Here is a 16,589-nt window from a genome sequence, read left to right as displayed (position 1 = left end):
CCCCAACGTGGCTACCGAGTCGCGAAAATATACCGTCAGACCGCAATGCCTTCTGGGTACTGTAGTCCTACATGTGGACTGGCTGTCCGATCGCGGAGCTTCCCTGTGATTGGTTATTGTGGGACCCTCCTAAGACGGCGGCTTCTCACTGGTCAGCCTGTGGCAGTTTGAATTTGGTGGCGGCGGTCGCAGGTCCGGTTAGCCCCGGAGCTGCTCCCTCTCAGCTGAAGCAGCCAGGTTTTTCTCAGCCCCTGTTTCGGGACCCAGAGGTGGGTGCCTCGCAAATCTTTTATGCCCAGACCCCGAAGGGGAGGGGTCCCCCTCCAAAGCCCCTGGGGTGCCTTCCGCCCTCTCCCTCACCCTTGCGGCCCCTTGTCCCGCCCCGTCTCCGCCGCTGACGCCTTGTGGCTCGGCCCCCTCTCCCCGCAGCCTCCATCGAAGCGCCATGGCTCCGGCTAGGAAGGGCGGCAGTCGGGTGGCCAAGAACAACTCGGTACGGAGCCGAAAGCTCGCCTCTTTTCTTAAGGACTTCGACCGTGAAGGTAAGGGGCGGAGCCCGGGTGGTCGCTAGCACCTGGGGCAGTCGCGGGGTGCTGGCGGATTGGGGCGCTGGTAGCACGGATTCCAGGCCGCATTCTCCCGCCGGGTGACCCGTGTCCCGTCCGCTCTGCCCTCTCGCAGTGCAAATACGATCCAAGCAGATTCAGTCAGACAGGCAGAACCTCCTCAAGGAGATGGATAACTTGTACAACATCGAGATCCTGCGGCTCCCCAAGGCGCTGCGCGAGATGAACTGGCTCGACTACTTCGGTAAGAGCTGCTAGTCTTTCCCCAGGCCTCGGCCTGGAGCCCTTCTGTGGTTACCATGGCAGCCTTCATCTTCTTAGTGAGGTCTTCCAAGATCACTGTAGGAAACTGCAGCCCTACTCCTTCTCCCGACTCCCTGTCTCACCTCCCGGCTTTATTTTTCTCCTTAGCTCTTACCCTCATCTACCTCTGCAGGCAGGCAAACGTTTTCTCTAAAGGACCAGATAATAAATATTTTAGGCTTTGTAGGCTAGAGGGTTCTCTGTCGAAACTACTCAACTTTGCTGTTATAGTTCCAAAACAACTGTAATGAATGGGCATAGCTGTTTTACAATAAAAACTGACTTATGGACACACTGAAATGTGAATTTGACATAGATTTCATGTGTCATGAAATACTCTTTTTTTGGGGGGGGGGCGGGGGGTATATTTTATCCAACCATTTAAAAATGAATGGGTGAATAGCTTGGTTTGTTATCAGACCTCAGATGGAAGGATAATCCCAAGCAGCTCTTCTTGCAGCTTAGGGAAAATGCCAATTTAAAAATGGGCATATCAAATTGTGAAGTGCCAGGACTCAAGAGTTTTCCTGGCCAGAGAAAAATCCCAGCCTGTTCCCCACCCCCTTGTTAAATGTCCAAGGAAATGCAAGAGGCTGTCCTTTTGCTGGGTTACCCTTACTTTTACTGTTTTCCTTATTGTTAATTACCCAGTATGTAGCCTCCTTCCTGGATAGAAATGCATGTTCTGCTCGCATAGTAGACGTTCAGTGATGCTTTTGACTTCCCCTTTTATTTATTAACCTATCTGTGCATTTCTGCAAATATTCATTGAGCATGTGTTAGGCACAATGCTAGGTGCTGAAGATGCATTGGGAAATAAAACAGGCGTTGTCCTTGCCTCCAGGAACTTACAAGTTAGTAGAGAAGGATCATTTTAAAAATTTGGACATGATTATATGTTTAAAATTATGAGTACTACAAAAGAGAATAGAGTAGTGGTCAATGAGCACATTTATATAGTGCTTTCTATGGCAGACAGGCACTGTACCAAGTGTTTTCCATATATTAACTAATTTCATCCTCGTCACAACCATATTAATTGTTAATATTATGCCTGTTTTATAGACAACAAGATTAAAGCACAGAGATTGTTTACTTTGCCCAAAGTCTCACAAGCTAGTTAGTGACAGAGTCTACTTGAACCTAGGCATTCTGGTTCCAAAGCCTGAGTTCTTAACTATTATAGGGGATACTACCAGTTTTTCCAGCCAGAGGACCTAACCTAAGTTTTTATTCTACATCGAAATCTGCAAAGACCTCTTCATTCAATACACATTGACTCCATACCTACTGTGTGGCATATTTTTGCCAGAAGCTATGGGTATTATCTCTGTCCTCAAAGAGTTCAGTTCAAGGCAGGGGTGGGTACTTCTACAGCTTTGAGTAGTTGTTGGATATGATGATAGTGAGCAACTAACAGCACATTGCAGCGATCTGCTGAGAGAGAAGAATAAGCAGAGTTTGGGTTTGAGCTGAGTTTTGAAGGATGAATTAGAAATTTGTTGGGTGCAGAGGATTATTTCGGGCAGAGGAAATAAGTACCAGGTCATGAGAGCCAGTGGCACATTTGGGAAATAACAGGCACTTTGGTGTGGTGGAACCTAGAATAAGCCATGAGGGGAACAGTCAAGCTTGGAGAAAGATTAAACTAGGTTGTAAAGGCTCCTGAGTGTTGGATCAAGGGCTTAATCTGGTCCAGTGTAAGAAAAGTAAGTGGTCATATTAGGGAAGATGGTTTATTATTTAAATTATTAAAATCTGATGGTAACTAAACAAAACGTTCTTTTCAAAGCCCTTGGAGGAAACAAGCGGGCGCTGGAGGAAGCAGCAACAGTAAGTGACTTCTCCTATTTTTGAACTGTTGGTTAGTTTTAAGTTTAGTCTGTTCACAAAATTCAACCAGTGGGTGCTGACTGTGGAAGAGGTTCCAGAGGGGACATTATCTGTGTCAACACAAAAATGATAGTTGTCAAATGCTGAGTACATGAAGCCCAGATAATTTCAAGGTTTATAAAGAGAGGTAGTTCTTTTTTTGGCAGGTTCCTTGCAGCTCTTTGCCCGGACCTTTGCAGGGGAAGTAGAAAGCCTAAAGTCCAAGTTCCTTTAAGCCCCTGCATCATTACACGGTGACCTGGCCTGCTAAATGAGGCAGGATAAAGAGTTTAGATCTTTACTGTCTGTTACAGTGGCCACCAGCTATGTGTAGCTCTTTAAATTAATTAAAATTAATAAAATATTCAGTTCCTCAGACATACTAGTCACATTTCAAATGTTCAGTGGCCACTTTCCATTCCATCATCCGTTTCAGACAGCACTCATCTATCTAGCACAGCACTGTTTCCTGCTAAGTCCTGACAGCTTCAGAATCCTTGTCCGAGTACGCCATGTAGTCTCTGCCAACCCAGAGATGAAACCTGTGTCATTCCTAGCCTGTAAGGACTATTCTGATATTTACACATGCCCTGCAAGAAAAGGCCCGTGAATCATGCCTGCTTTTGTCTATTCCCATACGTATAGTTACCACTGGGAACAAATTTAATTAGAATGGCGACCGGAAGCCTTTTTGGAGGCCCCAGGGGCATAGTAGAAAAACTTTTGGCCCTCTAGACTTTAAAAAATAAAAAAATTTTTTTTAAGGTAACTATGTGAGGTGCTGAATGTGTTAATTAACTTGATTGTGGTAATCATTTCACAATGTGTATGCATCACAAATCCTCATGTTGTACACTTTAAATATGTTAGAATTTTATTTGTCAATTATACCTCAATAAAGCTGGAGGGAAAAAATGAGAAGGCTGACATAGCATCAAGTGTGGTAGAGAATATGGGTCATTAGGAACTTGTTTGCTCCTGGCATGTAAACAAGTACAATCACTTTGGAAAACAATTTTGCATAATATTAAGGCTGAACACTTGTGTACCCTACAACCCTGTAATGCCCCATCCCTAAGTATATAGCCAAGAGAAAACTTGGACAGGTGTGCATCAGACACATGTAGAAGACAGTTCAAAGTAACAGTGTTTGTAATAGCAAAATACTATTGACAGGAGATTGGACAAATCCATCGTGATAGATATTATATAGCAGTGAAAACAAATTAACTACAACCACAAATAGTGATCAAAAACAAAAGCAAACAAAATATTGTTTAAGCACATACACATTTGTGGGGAAACACACACACACACACACACATACTTTCAAGCAAATGGAATGATGATAGTGGTTATCTCTAAGGAATGACAGAATTAGGAGACTGGTCACCTTTCGAGGAGAGGCAAGGAAATAGAACAGGGAAAAATACATAGCTAGAAGCAAGTAATTGGCAATGTTTTAGGCCTGCGGTTGTATGGTGGGTTTATGGAAGTTCAATATTTTGTATTATAACTAACATAACAATCTTTTGTATGTATCAAAGAATGTGTTTTGGGGTTTTTTTGTTTTTAATATTTATTTATTTATTTGGTTGTGTGGGGTCTTAGTTGCGGCAGGCAGGCTCCTTAGTTGCAGCTCGTGGGCTCCTTAGTTGCAGGAGATGGGCTCCTTAGTTGTGGCATGCGAACTCTTAGTTGTGGCATGCATGTGGAATCTAGTTCCCTGACCAGGGATCGAACCCGGGCCCCCTGCATTGGGAGCACGGAGTCCGATCCACTGCGCCACCAGGGAAGTCCGAAGAATATGGTTTTTAATTAATGTTTTTAATCTTAAAATATTGTTTCTCATATTTGATGGAATATACCTGTTGTTTTCTGGCTGTGTTCATCACAGGCTGACCTGGATATCACAGAAATAAACAAACTAACAGCAGAAGCTGTTCAGACACCCCTGAAATCTGCCAAAAGTGAGTACTTTTCAAAACCCCTTGTTGAACTGAGACAATGAAGGCCTAGTGTGGTTGGCTGGCTCCTTGGGGAGGCCTCATTGGAGGAACCTCTTCCCTCTAATGCCTGGTTCTCAGTCTTGCAAATCCAAAAATTTGATTTTGGCCTCTGCATTCAGTTAATGATATACAGGACTGATAACTAACCGAACTCTTTAGACCAATGTGTGAGCTAAAGTGAAAGTGAAAGAAGAAAAACAAAAGCTGTGCTGGAAACCAAACAGTGTTGCCTGCTTGCTTCCCTGAGTTAGAGAGGTGAGCAAGGTTTGGAGAGGTGCTACAAGACACGGTAGTGCCAGCCAAGACTCTCCCTGATGTGATCAGAAGGGTTCAAAGAGAATTGTGAAAGGACCAACTGTCTCAGCGTGTCATTCCATGTTACTCAATTCACTGACCCATCCGTGGAAAATTCTCTCACATACACGTCCAACACTCTGAGAAACACTATCTTAAAGGGTAAGTTTGGGGGAAGCTGGGTTGTAATTAGCATAGACTCAGGCCAGGGTGAGTTCTGTTATGGACGTGATGTCACTGTCATTAAGCTCCAGTAGCTCAATGCATCCAACTCCAGTGAGGATGGACCTGACCCAAGACCTGGAGTTTGGGGCTGCCCACCAAGCAGGCACTTTCTCCACTGGGCCAGGCCAGAAACACCGTCCAATTCTTGTTCCAGCTTGCCTTCCATCAGAGTTGTCCTGTAGCATGAAGACAGCATGATGGGATTTTCACTTTCCTAGTGTCATATTCCAGGGCTGCCCCCCCGAGGTTGTGACGTAATTGGACTTGGGTGTTCCTAGAGTTAGTTCCTTAGCTGCAACCCTGCAATCTGTTAGGTCGCTTTGGGTTATTTCTACATTTAGGTAATGTCCAATTTCTCTTCTGAATTCCACTTTTTTTTTTTTTTTCCTATTTGGTGTGTGGGGTGTGGGGGGCTGGTCTTCCGATTTCACCACTGGGAACTGAACACACTGGGACCTATGTCAAACAACAGTAGAAATTGGTTTTGTGTCCTCTCGACCACTGGACTTCAACTACATTGTAAGCTATTTTTTTTTTAAAGGTAAATATACTGAGATTCTTATTTGTGTCAGGGAGAAAAAAAAGCTTAAAAGTCATTAAGTCTGATCTCTCCTCCCAGAATTAAATTTCTCTTTGGAATCCCTGCTTGGGATTTTCTAGCCCATGGTTGTACGTATTTAGCAATGAGACTACCTTCCATCGATAGACAGCTGTAATGGTTAGAACGTGTTTTCTAATTTTGAACCAGAGTTTCCTGTGGTTTCTACATATTGATACTGGTTCTGCTCTTTGAGGTCCCACAGAGCTGTCTTCCATATGACAACCCCTTAAATATTAAAAATTGGTATTACTTCCTCTGTTGTCATCCATCTTAAACATCCCTCATATCCCTTTTCCTTCTAAGATGATAATTGTAATAATTTATTATTTATAAGCAGTATTTTATTATAATAAATAGTAATACTTATAAAGTGTTCAGTACCGTCCAAGGGACTTTACATTCATTCGTCCCACAAATATTTAATAAGCACTTATACAGTAGGCACAATTCTAGGGTTTGGGATAAATAACAAAGACCATGTTTTTGTGGAGCACACATTCCAGGTCTCATCATATCCCTATGAAGTGGCTCCTCCCTTTTACAGATGATCACCATGAAAGCCATGTGACCTAGTCAGAGGCAGGGCCAGGCCTCAAGCTCAAGGCTGTCTGACTCCAGGGTCTGCACTCTTATTCAGAATGCTGGGCTGCCATACAAAGCATTATATGGGGTTTCTTAACCACTTTGGAGACCCTCTTTTTTGTCTAAACCCTCTTTTTTTTAAAGTCATCTTTATATTGGATCTATTTCTTGATTACAGCCTAAGATTGCATAAGTTTTATTTCCTATAAGAAATGTGAATGCATAAAAGTTTATTCCCATGAGAAATATCACTGTTAAAACTTTCTTATAGCACGAAAGGTAATGCAAGTGGATGACATGATAATGGAAGAAGAAGAGGAAGAAAATAAAAATAAGAATCTTCAAACTGCAAGAGTAAGTAGGCACTCAGATTCAGGGCTGGAGCCTGTCAGGAGAAAAAGGAAATACTTAAAATACAGTATGCTCCCCCAGCACCCTTGGGCACAGCCTTTAAAATGAGTGAGATTTCACTAGCTGGAGAAGAAAGGGAAGGGAATTCCAGGAAGAGGTATGAAAGTGCCCTTTAAGGAACAGGAAACAGTTTGGTATGGCTGGGGTGTAAACTGTGAGGATGATCTGGAGAGAGCAGGGGCCAGAAAATGAATGGCCTTGTGCGCCAAACTTGGAAGTTGCAGTTTCATGAGGTAGGTCTTGGTAAATGACATGACCGGATAGGTATTTCAGAATAGGATTCAGGATAAACGGGAGAGAGGAAAAACTAGAGACAAGGGAACCAGTCAGGAGGCTACTGTAATTCTTTTTAATTTTTTTTTTAAATTGAAGTTTAGTTGATTTACAATGTAGTGCCAATCTCTGCTGTACAGCAAAGTGACTCAGTTATACACATAGAGACATTCTTTTTTATATATTTTCCATTACACTTTATTACAGGATATTAAGTATAGTTCCCTGTGCTATACAGTAGGACCCTGTTGTTTATCCATCCTATATATAATAGTTTACATCTGCTAATCCCAAACTCCCAGTCCTTCCCTCCCCCATCCCCCTTCCTGTTGGCAACCACAAGTCTGATTTCTATGTTGTAAGTCTGTTTCTGTTTTGTAGATAGTTTCATTTGTGCCATATTTTAGATTACACATATAAGTGATATCATATGGTATTTGTCTTTCTCTTTCTCTTACTTCACTTAGTATGATAATCTCTAGTTGCATCCATGTTGCTGCAAGTGGCATTATTTTGTTCTTTTTTATGGCTGAGTAGTATTCCGTTGTGTATATGTACGACATCTTCTTTATCCATTTCTCTGTCGACAGACATTTAGGTTGCTTCCATGTCTTGGCTATTGTGAATAGTGCTGCTATGAACATAGGGGTGCATGTATCTTTTTGAATTAGTTTTGTCCGGGTATATGCCCAGGAGTGGGATTGCTGGATCATATGGTAATTCTATTTTTAGTTTTCTGAGGACCCTCCACACTGTTTTCCATAGTGGCTGTACCAGCTTACATTCCCACCAATAGTGTAGGAGTGTTCCCTTTTCTCCATACTCTCTCCAGCATTTGTTATTTGTAGACTTTTTAATGATGGCCATTCTGACCGGTGTGAGGTGGTTTTGATTTGCATTTCTCTAATAATTAATGATGTTGAGTATCTTTTCATGTGCCTACTGGCCATCTGTATGTCGTCTTTAGAGAGATGTCTATTAAGGTCTTTTGCCCATTTTTCGATTGGGTTGTTTGTTTTTTTGTTGTTGAGTTGTATGAGCTGTTTGTATATTTTGGAGATTAAGCCCTTGTCTGTCGCATCATTTGCAAATATATTCTCCCATTCCGTAGGTTTTTTCCTTTTTTTTTATGGTTTCCTTTGCTGTGCAAAAGCTTGTAAGTTTGATTAGGTCCCATTTGTTTAATTTTGTTTTTACTTCTATTGCTTTGGGAGACTGACCTAAGAAAACATAGGTACAATTTATATTAGAGAATGTTTTGCCTGTGCTCTCTTCTAGGACTTTTATGGTGCCATGTCTTATGTTTAAGTCTTTAAGCCATTTTGAGTTTATTTTTGTGCATGGTGTGAGGGTGTGTTCTAACTTCATTGATTTACATGCAGAGGCTGCTGTAATTCTTGAACTGAGGCACTGACCCTGTAAAAAGAGAAGGGATGGGGCTTCCCTGGTGGCGCAGTGGTTGAGAATCTGCCTGCCAATGCAGGGGACATGGGTTCGAGCCCTGGTCTGGGAAGATCCCACATGCCACGGAGCAACTAGGCCCGTGAGCCACAATTACTGAGCCTGCGCGTCTGGAGCTTGTGCTCCGCAACAAGAGAGCCCGCGATAGTGAGAGGCCTGTGCACCGCGATGAAGAGTGGCCCCCACTTGCCGCAACTAGAGAAAGCCCTTGCACAGAAACGAAGACCCAACACAGCCATAAATAAATAAATAAATAAATAAAATTAAAAAAAAAAAATAGCAACACATTAAAAAAAAAAAGAGAGAGAAGGGATGGTTCTGAGATAAGTTTTATAATGGAGAGTAGGCAAGATTGGTGGAGGGAAGGAGGGACCAGAGATGACTAGGTGGTTTCTAGTTTAGGGAACTGCCATCCGGTGGAACGTGGGGCACAGGAGGAGGAGTAGTGCTGGCTTAGGACTAAGGGGAGCAGTTCCTGTGTCAGTTGTTTGGCCTGCTGAGTGTTTCATACTTCTCCAGGACATCTAGCCCTGACAGAAATCTCAGCCCGGAGCTCAGGCAGAAGTAAGAGACTGAGAGACACCGACTCCAAGATCTTTAGGTGGTTGTCCCAGCAAGGGAGTCGATGAGGTTGTACAGGGAGAATGTGGAGGGGAGGCTGAGGATGGACCCTAGGAGGGAAGGTAGAAAGAGGAGCTCGTGAGGCAGCCTGCAGAGGGTCATCCAGAGAAGTGGGGAGGTGGGTGGATCTTAGAAACAAGGGAGGATTGTCAGCAGGTAAAGAGTGATTCCTGTCAGGTACCTCCGAGGACTCAGCAAGGGTGAGGACTGCTGCGGGTTCCTTGGATTGGGCACCTGGGTGCCCTTAGTGACCGTCACAGCAGCACTTTGTGAGGGGGTGGGAGTGGGGTGGGGAGACCAACCAGGCTGCACTCAGTCCAGAAGACACTTACCTTTACTCTTGGTCAAAGGCCTCTATTTTGAAGACTCAGGCGGTATAGATTCTTAGTTGATCAATTATGTTCAGAATTATTTAAGTCACTGTGAATTCTGTGAGATAGACCTTCTGATGTTCGGTATTAGTTTTCTGTTCCGGAGCTGGTACCCTTCTCCCTTACCTTTCCCCTTTGCGGGGCTTTTTGTAACCTCAGTTTCATTTGCCTGTGACTTCAGGTTAAAAGGTGTCCTCCATCCAAGAAGAGAACCCGGTCCATACAAGGAAAAGGCAAAAGTAAAAGGTAACAGGTTTTCCAGATTTAGATGTGTTTTTGGTTCTATTGGAGAGCCACATTCATTATGGCAGAAATAGGTGGTAAAAGGGCTTTTGTGACTTGTGTTCAAGTTGAGCTTCACATCATCGAATCCTCCAGTATCCGAGCTGGCGGGGCCTCTAGAAACCGTCTGACCCAACACCTTCTCTGGTTCTTCTGCCCACATTCTCTATCTTCCCCCACTTTTTTTTTTTTTTAATGCAAACAAGGAGATTAAGACCCAGAAACATGGAGTAAGCACTGCATATTTTGTTCAGTTGCCTGACAGTCCATGTGTAGAGCTACCCACAGTCGGTCACAAAGTGGCTGTCACCTACCTGTAGTTAGTTTCTTGAAAGATTCCTCCTGGTCCTGCTAAGTAATGAGTCACCGTAGACTTGAACTGCTTATGCTGGGAGTGGGGGGGAGGGGCTGCCTCTTAACAGGCTCAGGAAAGTAGTCACTGGGGCGTGTGTCTATAAAGCGGTGGCTCCTCCCATTTCTCCCTGGGCAGTGGGAGCTGTCTGGCAGGAGGACAGGAGCTCCAGCTAGGGGGCCTGCAGGGTGCTGAGGGGCTGTCTCCTTCCCCTCATTCGTTAGCTTGATTGAGAAGTCAGATTCTGGAGGCAGGCTGCCCGGGTTCGGAGTTCTGGCTCTGCCCTAACGGGCTGTGTGATCTTGGGCAAGTTATTTAACTCAGTATGCCTGAGTTTCTGCATCCGGAAATGAGGATCATGGTGCTTCTCAGAGGGTGGTTAGGAGGGCTGCACGAGCTAATGTGTGTAACGTGCCCAGGATAGTCTCTGACATGATCAGTGTTACCTGCCTCTGCGGCTGCCGTCCCTGGACCTGACAGTTGGCGCACCTAATGGTCATGTCTCACCTGTAGGTCAAGCCATTGTGCCACTGTTACCCCAGCTGTGGGCCGACTGGAGTTGTCTATGGTGAAACCAACTCCGGGCCTGACACCCAGGTTTGACTCAAGGTGAGTATTGACAGTAGCAGTTGGATTTCTGTGGGAGCCCAACATGTGATGTTTGCCAGAAAAGAAGGGTGTTTAAGAAAATACTGGGAAGCCCTCACAGAGGAGGGTAACCGCCTGGGTTTCCTAATGTTTGCCTCTCCCCTGAGTGCAGGTTTGCGTGTTTTTGGTGACAAAATGATTCTTTATCTGTCCGTGATGACTAGGAGGCCTCTAGTGACTGTTTTGGTCTTTTCTGATTCTGATCAAGTTTATTTTAAATTGGTAGGTACTCTCCCATACTCTTGGTAGGAGTGAAAATGGACACCACCTTTTGGGAGACCAGTATAAACAAGGATGTTCTTACAGCATAAATTAATCCCTTCCATAGTGCTGGTCAACTAGATAGGACATGGTGTATAGCCATTAAAAAATAAGTGCATCTGCATGTGCTGATGGGGAAGAGCTTCATGATCACAAGCATCTCCAAAGCAGGTGGCAGAGCAGTGTGTCCTAGATGACTCCGTTTGATAGAAAGTTTCTGGAAGGACACATAAGGAACTGAGAGTGGTTATCTGGAGTGGGGAGAGTGAGGAAGACTTACCTTCTACTTCTAATTCTCACTCTTCCTTAACTGCTTATTGTTTTTTTTTTTACATGAGTATATAGCAAAAGACATTTAGGGAAAAATAGATGGCAACATTTTAAAGGTCTTGAGAAAGTCACTTTGGGAATTAATATAATGATGTAATCTCTGAATCATCCAACTTTGACCCTGGAAAAGTCCTCCTGATGGAAGCGCTTAGCCACTCTTGGAAATATATTAACCACAGTTTATTTCTGACTTTGTGGATGGATGGATGGATGGATGGATGGATGGATGGATGGATGACTGGTATCCATATGGAGCTTTGGACCTAAAATTTACATGGATAAGAATTGACTTTCGCTAGATGTATGTTTGATAATTACAACCTCCTTCCTCCAGCTGTGTTTAGTCAATACTGTTTTTTAACCCTAAATTTAGAATGTGCCTTCTTAGAAATGTGTGATTTGAAAACTGCAGCTTGAGGCCAGATGGGGTTTGGAAGGACTCGTAGCGCCTGGTGTCATTCAGTCTGCTAAGCCATCTTTACAGAGATTTTCCCACTTTATAGGGTCTTCAAGACCCCAGGCCTGCGTACTCCAGCAGCCAGAGAGCGGATTTACAATGTCTCTGTAAATGGCAGCCCTCTTGCTGACAGCAAAGAGATATTCCTCACTGTGCCAGTGGGAGGCGGAGAGGTAAGTGTTCCAGAGGGCGATCAGGCCATGGCGTGCTGCTTACTCAGCATTTCTTTCTCTTGTCCATCACCCACTTCTCTCCCAAAACCCAAAGTCCCTTTGGTTGCATGGCTTCTGATATCCACACTTCTGTAGGACTCAGAACCATTTCCTCTCCCAGGTTAGAGCTCCAGACTGGGAAGATCCTTGCCCAGCTCTAGGTTTCATTTGTTCATCTGCTAACATTTGCCCATCTGTCTTGTAGCAGGTTCAAGATGTAGAAGACATTCCTGCCCTTGAGAAGCAGTTCAGTAGTCAAGCTAGGCTCCCAATTAACTATAACGTGTGATGTGTGCAGTAAGGGAGATATTAAAGGGCGTGCAGAGGAGGGCACTATCGGGGTGCGTGTGTGCTTAGTCCGGAAAGGGGAGCTCGAGCTGTGTCTTCCACTTTGTGTAGCTTCGAGGGGTCTGAAGCAGGCCGAGCAGAGCAAGTTGCTGACCTCGGCTCCTGGGACGGAGGGGATGGTTTATCTCAGATGAGGTCTGCAGGGCGTTTCTAAGCTAACGTGCACCCCTTATACACTCAGCTGATCCAGCTATTGGCCCAGTGATAAACACCGACGTCACTGTCTCTTTAGGATTAACTCCCCTCCTGCCTGCCTTGCCATCCCCCTCCACAAGTGCAGGACATCAAGGGACCCCCGGAGCACACTGGGCTGCTGGGTGGAGGTTCCTGCCCTGAGGGACGTGCCACTTTAACCCTCTTCCCTCCACACAGAGCATGCGGTTATTGGCCAGTGACTTGCAGAGGATTGATATCGCACAGCTGGATCCAGAGGCCTTGGGAAGCATTAAGAAGCTCTCTGTAAGTCTCGGGTTCCTCTCCACACACAGGAGGCCTCCAGTAGCCTTCTGGGTTTAGCCGTACTTAGGATTGCCTTTTGGGTCTGGCCTGCTGCTTTACACTTACAACTGTGTGGCCTCTTTCCCCCAAGGGATTTTGACTGTTATCCTGCTTACCGAGCAGCAATTCTGTCCCTAAATTGATGCTGAGTTTTGGTCCAAGCAGAGTGCCTGCCACAGAAGTTCCACAAGAGAATCAAATCCTGCCTCATGCAGGCAGTTGGTGCCTGTATGTTAGGGCACAGTTGAGCCCCTGGGAACTGAAACTTCCTCACAACAGTTCAGGAACAGGGTGAGGAGCTTGCTACCAGGAATCCCACAGGATCAAAGAAAGCTCTGAACAGGCAGGCCCTCTGAGTGGTGGGTCCCCCAGTGCCAGGAGTCGATGGGGCTCTGCTCTGGTGCACCAGCTCCGTCAGCAACTCTGTCTTTGTGGCCCGTGCCCTCACCTGTCTTGCACCTCGTCCTTCCCCCACTCAGCGGGTAACCTGCTCCACGAGGCCCTTGGTTCTGCTCTCCCTTACCTTGAGTCTGTATGTGGCTCTGGGTGGCCACACTCCAGCTCTGGCGCTATTGCTCCATTGCCCAGCGCGCACAGCCCAGTTTCAGTTTAAATTCTCAAGAGGAAGAATTGAATTAGCTCAGCTTTGGTCAGACGGGCCTCCCCGGTCCCGTCAGCTTTGATTTTGGCTGGTGGATGGGAACACCTAGTGCAAACGTGGCTGCTGTAGGTCCCCCCTTCTGGGGGGAGGTCTGTGAAGGGTACATCCAAGTAAGGGGACAGGGCGGAGCTGCTTTCCCAAACATGTCGTACAGAACGGAGGCCGGTGCTGAGATCAGGCACATACCCAGCCCCCGGATCTGGTGACATCCATCATCTAGCTGGACCTACAGAATTGCTGTTCCCAAATTACACCTTCACTGTCTCATTTGAGATGGTATTTTGCTCCTTTGTTCAGATGAGAAATGGAGATTCAGAAAGGTTAGTTCGGTCTGCGTTGGTGGTATAGAGGTGAGCATAGCTGCCTTCCAGAAAGGTTAGTTTGTTCATGTTACCAATAGAGGATGGAGGGCTGAGCTTCACTCAGACCAGCCCGGCCCCAAAGCCAGTGCTACCTAAGTAGACTATGTGCTAAGTGGGCAAGCCTGCCCAGCTTCATCCTCTCTAAATGGCCTCTCTCCTTTTCCTTTCAGAGCCGTCTTGCTCAAATCTGCAGCAGCATACGGACTCACAAATGAGGCTGCTATTCCAAGAAGCCAGGTTTGACAGGATGGACCTTCAGTGGGCACTTCTGGGACCCTGAAGACACCTCTTCCCTTCGGCTTATTGTCTGTTTGAGTGTGAAGTTCCAGAGCAGGGAGAAGCGTTCCTCTTGGAGAAGTCAGGAAACGTTGCTATTGGCACCTCCCAACCCAGGTGACAGACACTGCCTCTGTGTCCATACGGTCCAAACCTCCTGCCATTCTCCCAGCTGAATTCTCCTTCCTGCTCTCAGAGCTGCCGCCTCTGCCTGCTGTAGCTCCACGTCCTCTTCGCCCTGCCCTAACTCCAGCCGAGGCTGCACAGGGGAGCCTCATGTTCTCGGGAAGACTGCCAGCTCGCCCTCACCGGAGAGCCCGCTCCAGCTGGCGTTTCCGCCCTGTGCGTGCTTGAGGCTGGGAGCTAGGCTCAGAGGCGTGAGCTCCGTGAGAGGGCGGCTCCAGGAGGCTGGGAGGGACTGTGCAGATGGGGCCAGGACCTGTCACAGCAGTGACCACAGGAGGAAACATCTCCCCTTCTGCGCCCATCCCCTCCCTCCTGTGGTGGGTACTGCCAGGGCTCTGCAATCTTAACACCTGCCATGCCCAGTAGTTTTGTTTTAAGCTGACTTGTAGACTAGTATTTTGTATTATCCCTGTTTACCAAAGACCAAAACTTGGTTTGTGGGCAGTTTCCATGTCTTGCTCCTCTACCTCTCTGGTTAGTCCAGTTAGTGGGAATCTGGATAAGGGAACTAACTGTAGGGTTTAGGTTAATCTGGGGTTTTTACATGACTGGCCGCAGAGGAACTCTACGCTCTCCGTGGCCCTGTGGTCCCCACCAGGTCTGTAGACTTTGCAGAGAGCACTTCTGTCTTCTGAGGTTCATGGGGGAGTGGGCGTAGCTTGCCTGGTGGCCTCATTCCTCGCGTTTGGCCTCTGCCCTGGCGTGGGCTGTCACGTGGGCACTGAGATCCCTGCGCTCCAGCCAGCACCTCTGCCCGAAAGAATCATTAGATGTGGTCTGAGAACGTGGGAGCTGAGACCCCAAGCCTGAGAGCACAGGGTTCTGTGTATGGCTCTTTGTTGTACTTTGTATTATTTTCCTACATGACCATTCTAGTAATCCAGTCCTGTTCAAGATGTGTTGTTTTCAAGTTGTTTTATTCTCCCTTTCCTGAGACTTTTGTACATACTGTTTTCCTGAGTCATGGTATCTGTAAGCTGATTTATTCTAATCAGAGCTACTGAAAGGTACCTGTTTTCAATAAATTGTGGATTTGTTTTTAATTGATATTCCGCCTGCCTGTCATCTCCAAGCTGTGCTACCTGGACCAGAGACAGTTTTGGAGCTGAAGCTATTGGAGTGGGGGTCTGCAAGCAGCTACTTTCCTCAGAAGATGCGAAAACCTTTACTTCAGGCAGAACCTCTCTGATACCTGAAGAGGGGGCCCTCTCCCCAAGATCCAGGTCACGGGTAACCCAGCCCAAGAAGCTTTCCCCCAACACCTTCCTTCCATGAGCTAGAAATTTACATCATGGGGGCACAGTATCTAGGGTATCTATAGTTTACTTGTGTAGCAAGTCTCGTTGGCCAGGGACAAAGCAGGGGCCCAGGTGATTCAGTGATTGTGCTTCTCACTGCCCAAGCTCCAGGATGTGGCAGATCTGCCTTCCTGGAATTCTCTCTTCGCCGAAATGATCAACGTGGGGCTCATGGTGGAAGAGAAGACAGACTGGGGTCATGGTTCAGCAGGTCATCAGTGTTGACAGTTTAGGGGGAAGGCCCTTCAGTCAGTGACAGCATTTAGAGTAGAGGTTACTCATTTCAAGTGATTAAGTCACCAACGCTAAGGCGTCTACCTTTTCCTTCATCATCTGGCACACTGTTGTTAAGTAGAGACTGACATCAAGAAAACACTTGGGATCCAACATTCTTTACTCAAAGCCACCCTCACCCTAGTTTGGCTCCAACTGCACTACTGCCTAGACCCAACTGCAGGGAATGTGTAGTATGTAACAGGTCCGTAATAAATACCGGTCACGTGACAAAGATGGAGCAGTCCTTCACTCCATATAAGAGTTGGCCTGGAGAAGGTAATGAGCTCCCCATCCCAGGATTTAAGGCATGGGCTGAACTATCACAGGGCAGGGATGCGGCAAAGAAAATTCAAACCTTACCGCCAGCCCACAGACCAAAAAGGGCCGCAAACGCTTTTCACTGTTTGGATTTTGTCTTTTCAAATTAATTGCTAACAATTTAAAAATTGTGAGATTTCACAGAAATGGTCACTAGCCACCAAAAAATACCTAGCAACACGGGCCACAGTCAACAGGAGCTGTGTAGCACTTTTCCTTGGCCCTCAGAGACCTC

General features: G+C 46.0%; 1 protein-coding gene across 1 annotated transcript; it reads left to right on the top strand.

The window, feature by feature from the left end:
- Window positions 1–190: 190 nt before the first annotated feature.
- CDCA8 (cell division cycle associated 8) lies at window positions 191–15,356 on the top strand. The gene is made up of 11 exons (XM_061186768.1): window positions 191–269; window positions 430–542; window positions 682–810; window positions 2,662–2,702; window positions 4,639–4,711; window positions 6,724–6,806; window positions 9,771–9,835; window positions 10,737–10,832; window positions 11,966–12,092; window positions 12,852–12,938; window positions 14,171–15,356. The coding sequence occupies exons 2-11, from the start codon at window positions 446–448 to the stop codon at window positions 14,213–14,215; spliced, it is 843 nt and encodes a 280-aa protein (XP_061042751.1). The 5' UTR covers window positions 191–269; window positions 430–445; the 3' UTR covers window positions 14,216–15,356.
- The last annotated feature ends 1,233 nt before the right edge of the window (window positions 15,357–16,589 follow it).

Source organism: Eubalaena glacialis, chromosome 3, assembly GCF_028564815.1.
Source record: "Eubalaena glacialis isolate mEubGla1 chromosome 3, mEubGla1.1.hap2.+ XY, whole genome shotgun sequence".
In the NCBI taxonomy this organism is placed as follows: Eukaryota; Metazoa; Chordata; class Mammalia; order Artiodactyla; family Balaenidae; genus Eubalaena; species Eubalaena glacialis.
The sequence above is the reverse complement of the archived record's forward strand: the minus strand, read 5'-3'. Positions and strand labels throughout refer to the sequence as shown.

Excerpts from the sequence above, each read along its gene's own strand:
- CDCA8 (XM_061186768.1), top strand. The coding sequence starts at position 446 with ATGGCTCCGGCTAGGAAGGGCGGCAGTCGGGTGGCCAAGAACAACTCG. Across the intron at positions 6,807-9,770 it reads AGAATCTTCAAACTGCAAGA|GTTAAAAGGTGTCCTCCATC; the intron begins GTAAGTAGGCAC and ends CTGTGACTTCAG. Across the intron at positions 10,833-11,965 it reads ACACCCAGGTTTGACTCAAG|GGTCTTCAAGACCCCAGGCC; the intron begins GTGAGTATTGAC and ends CCCACTTTATAG.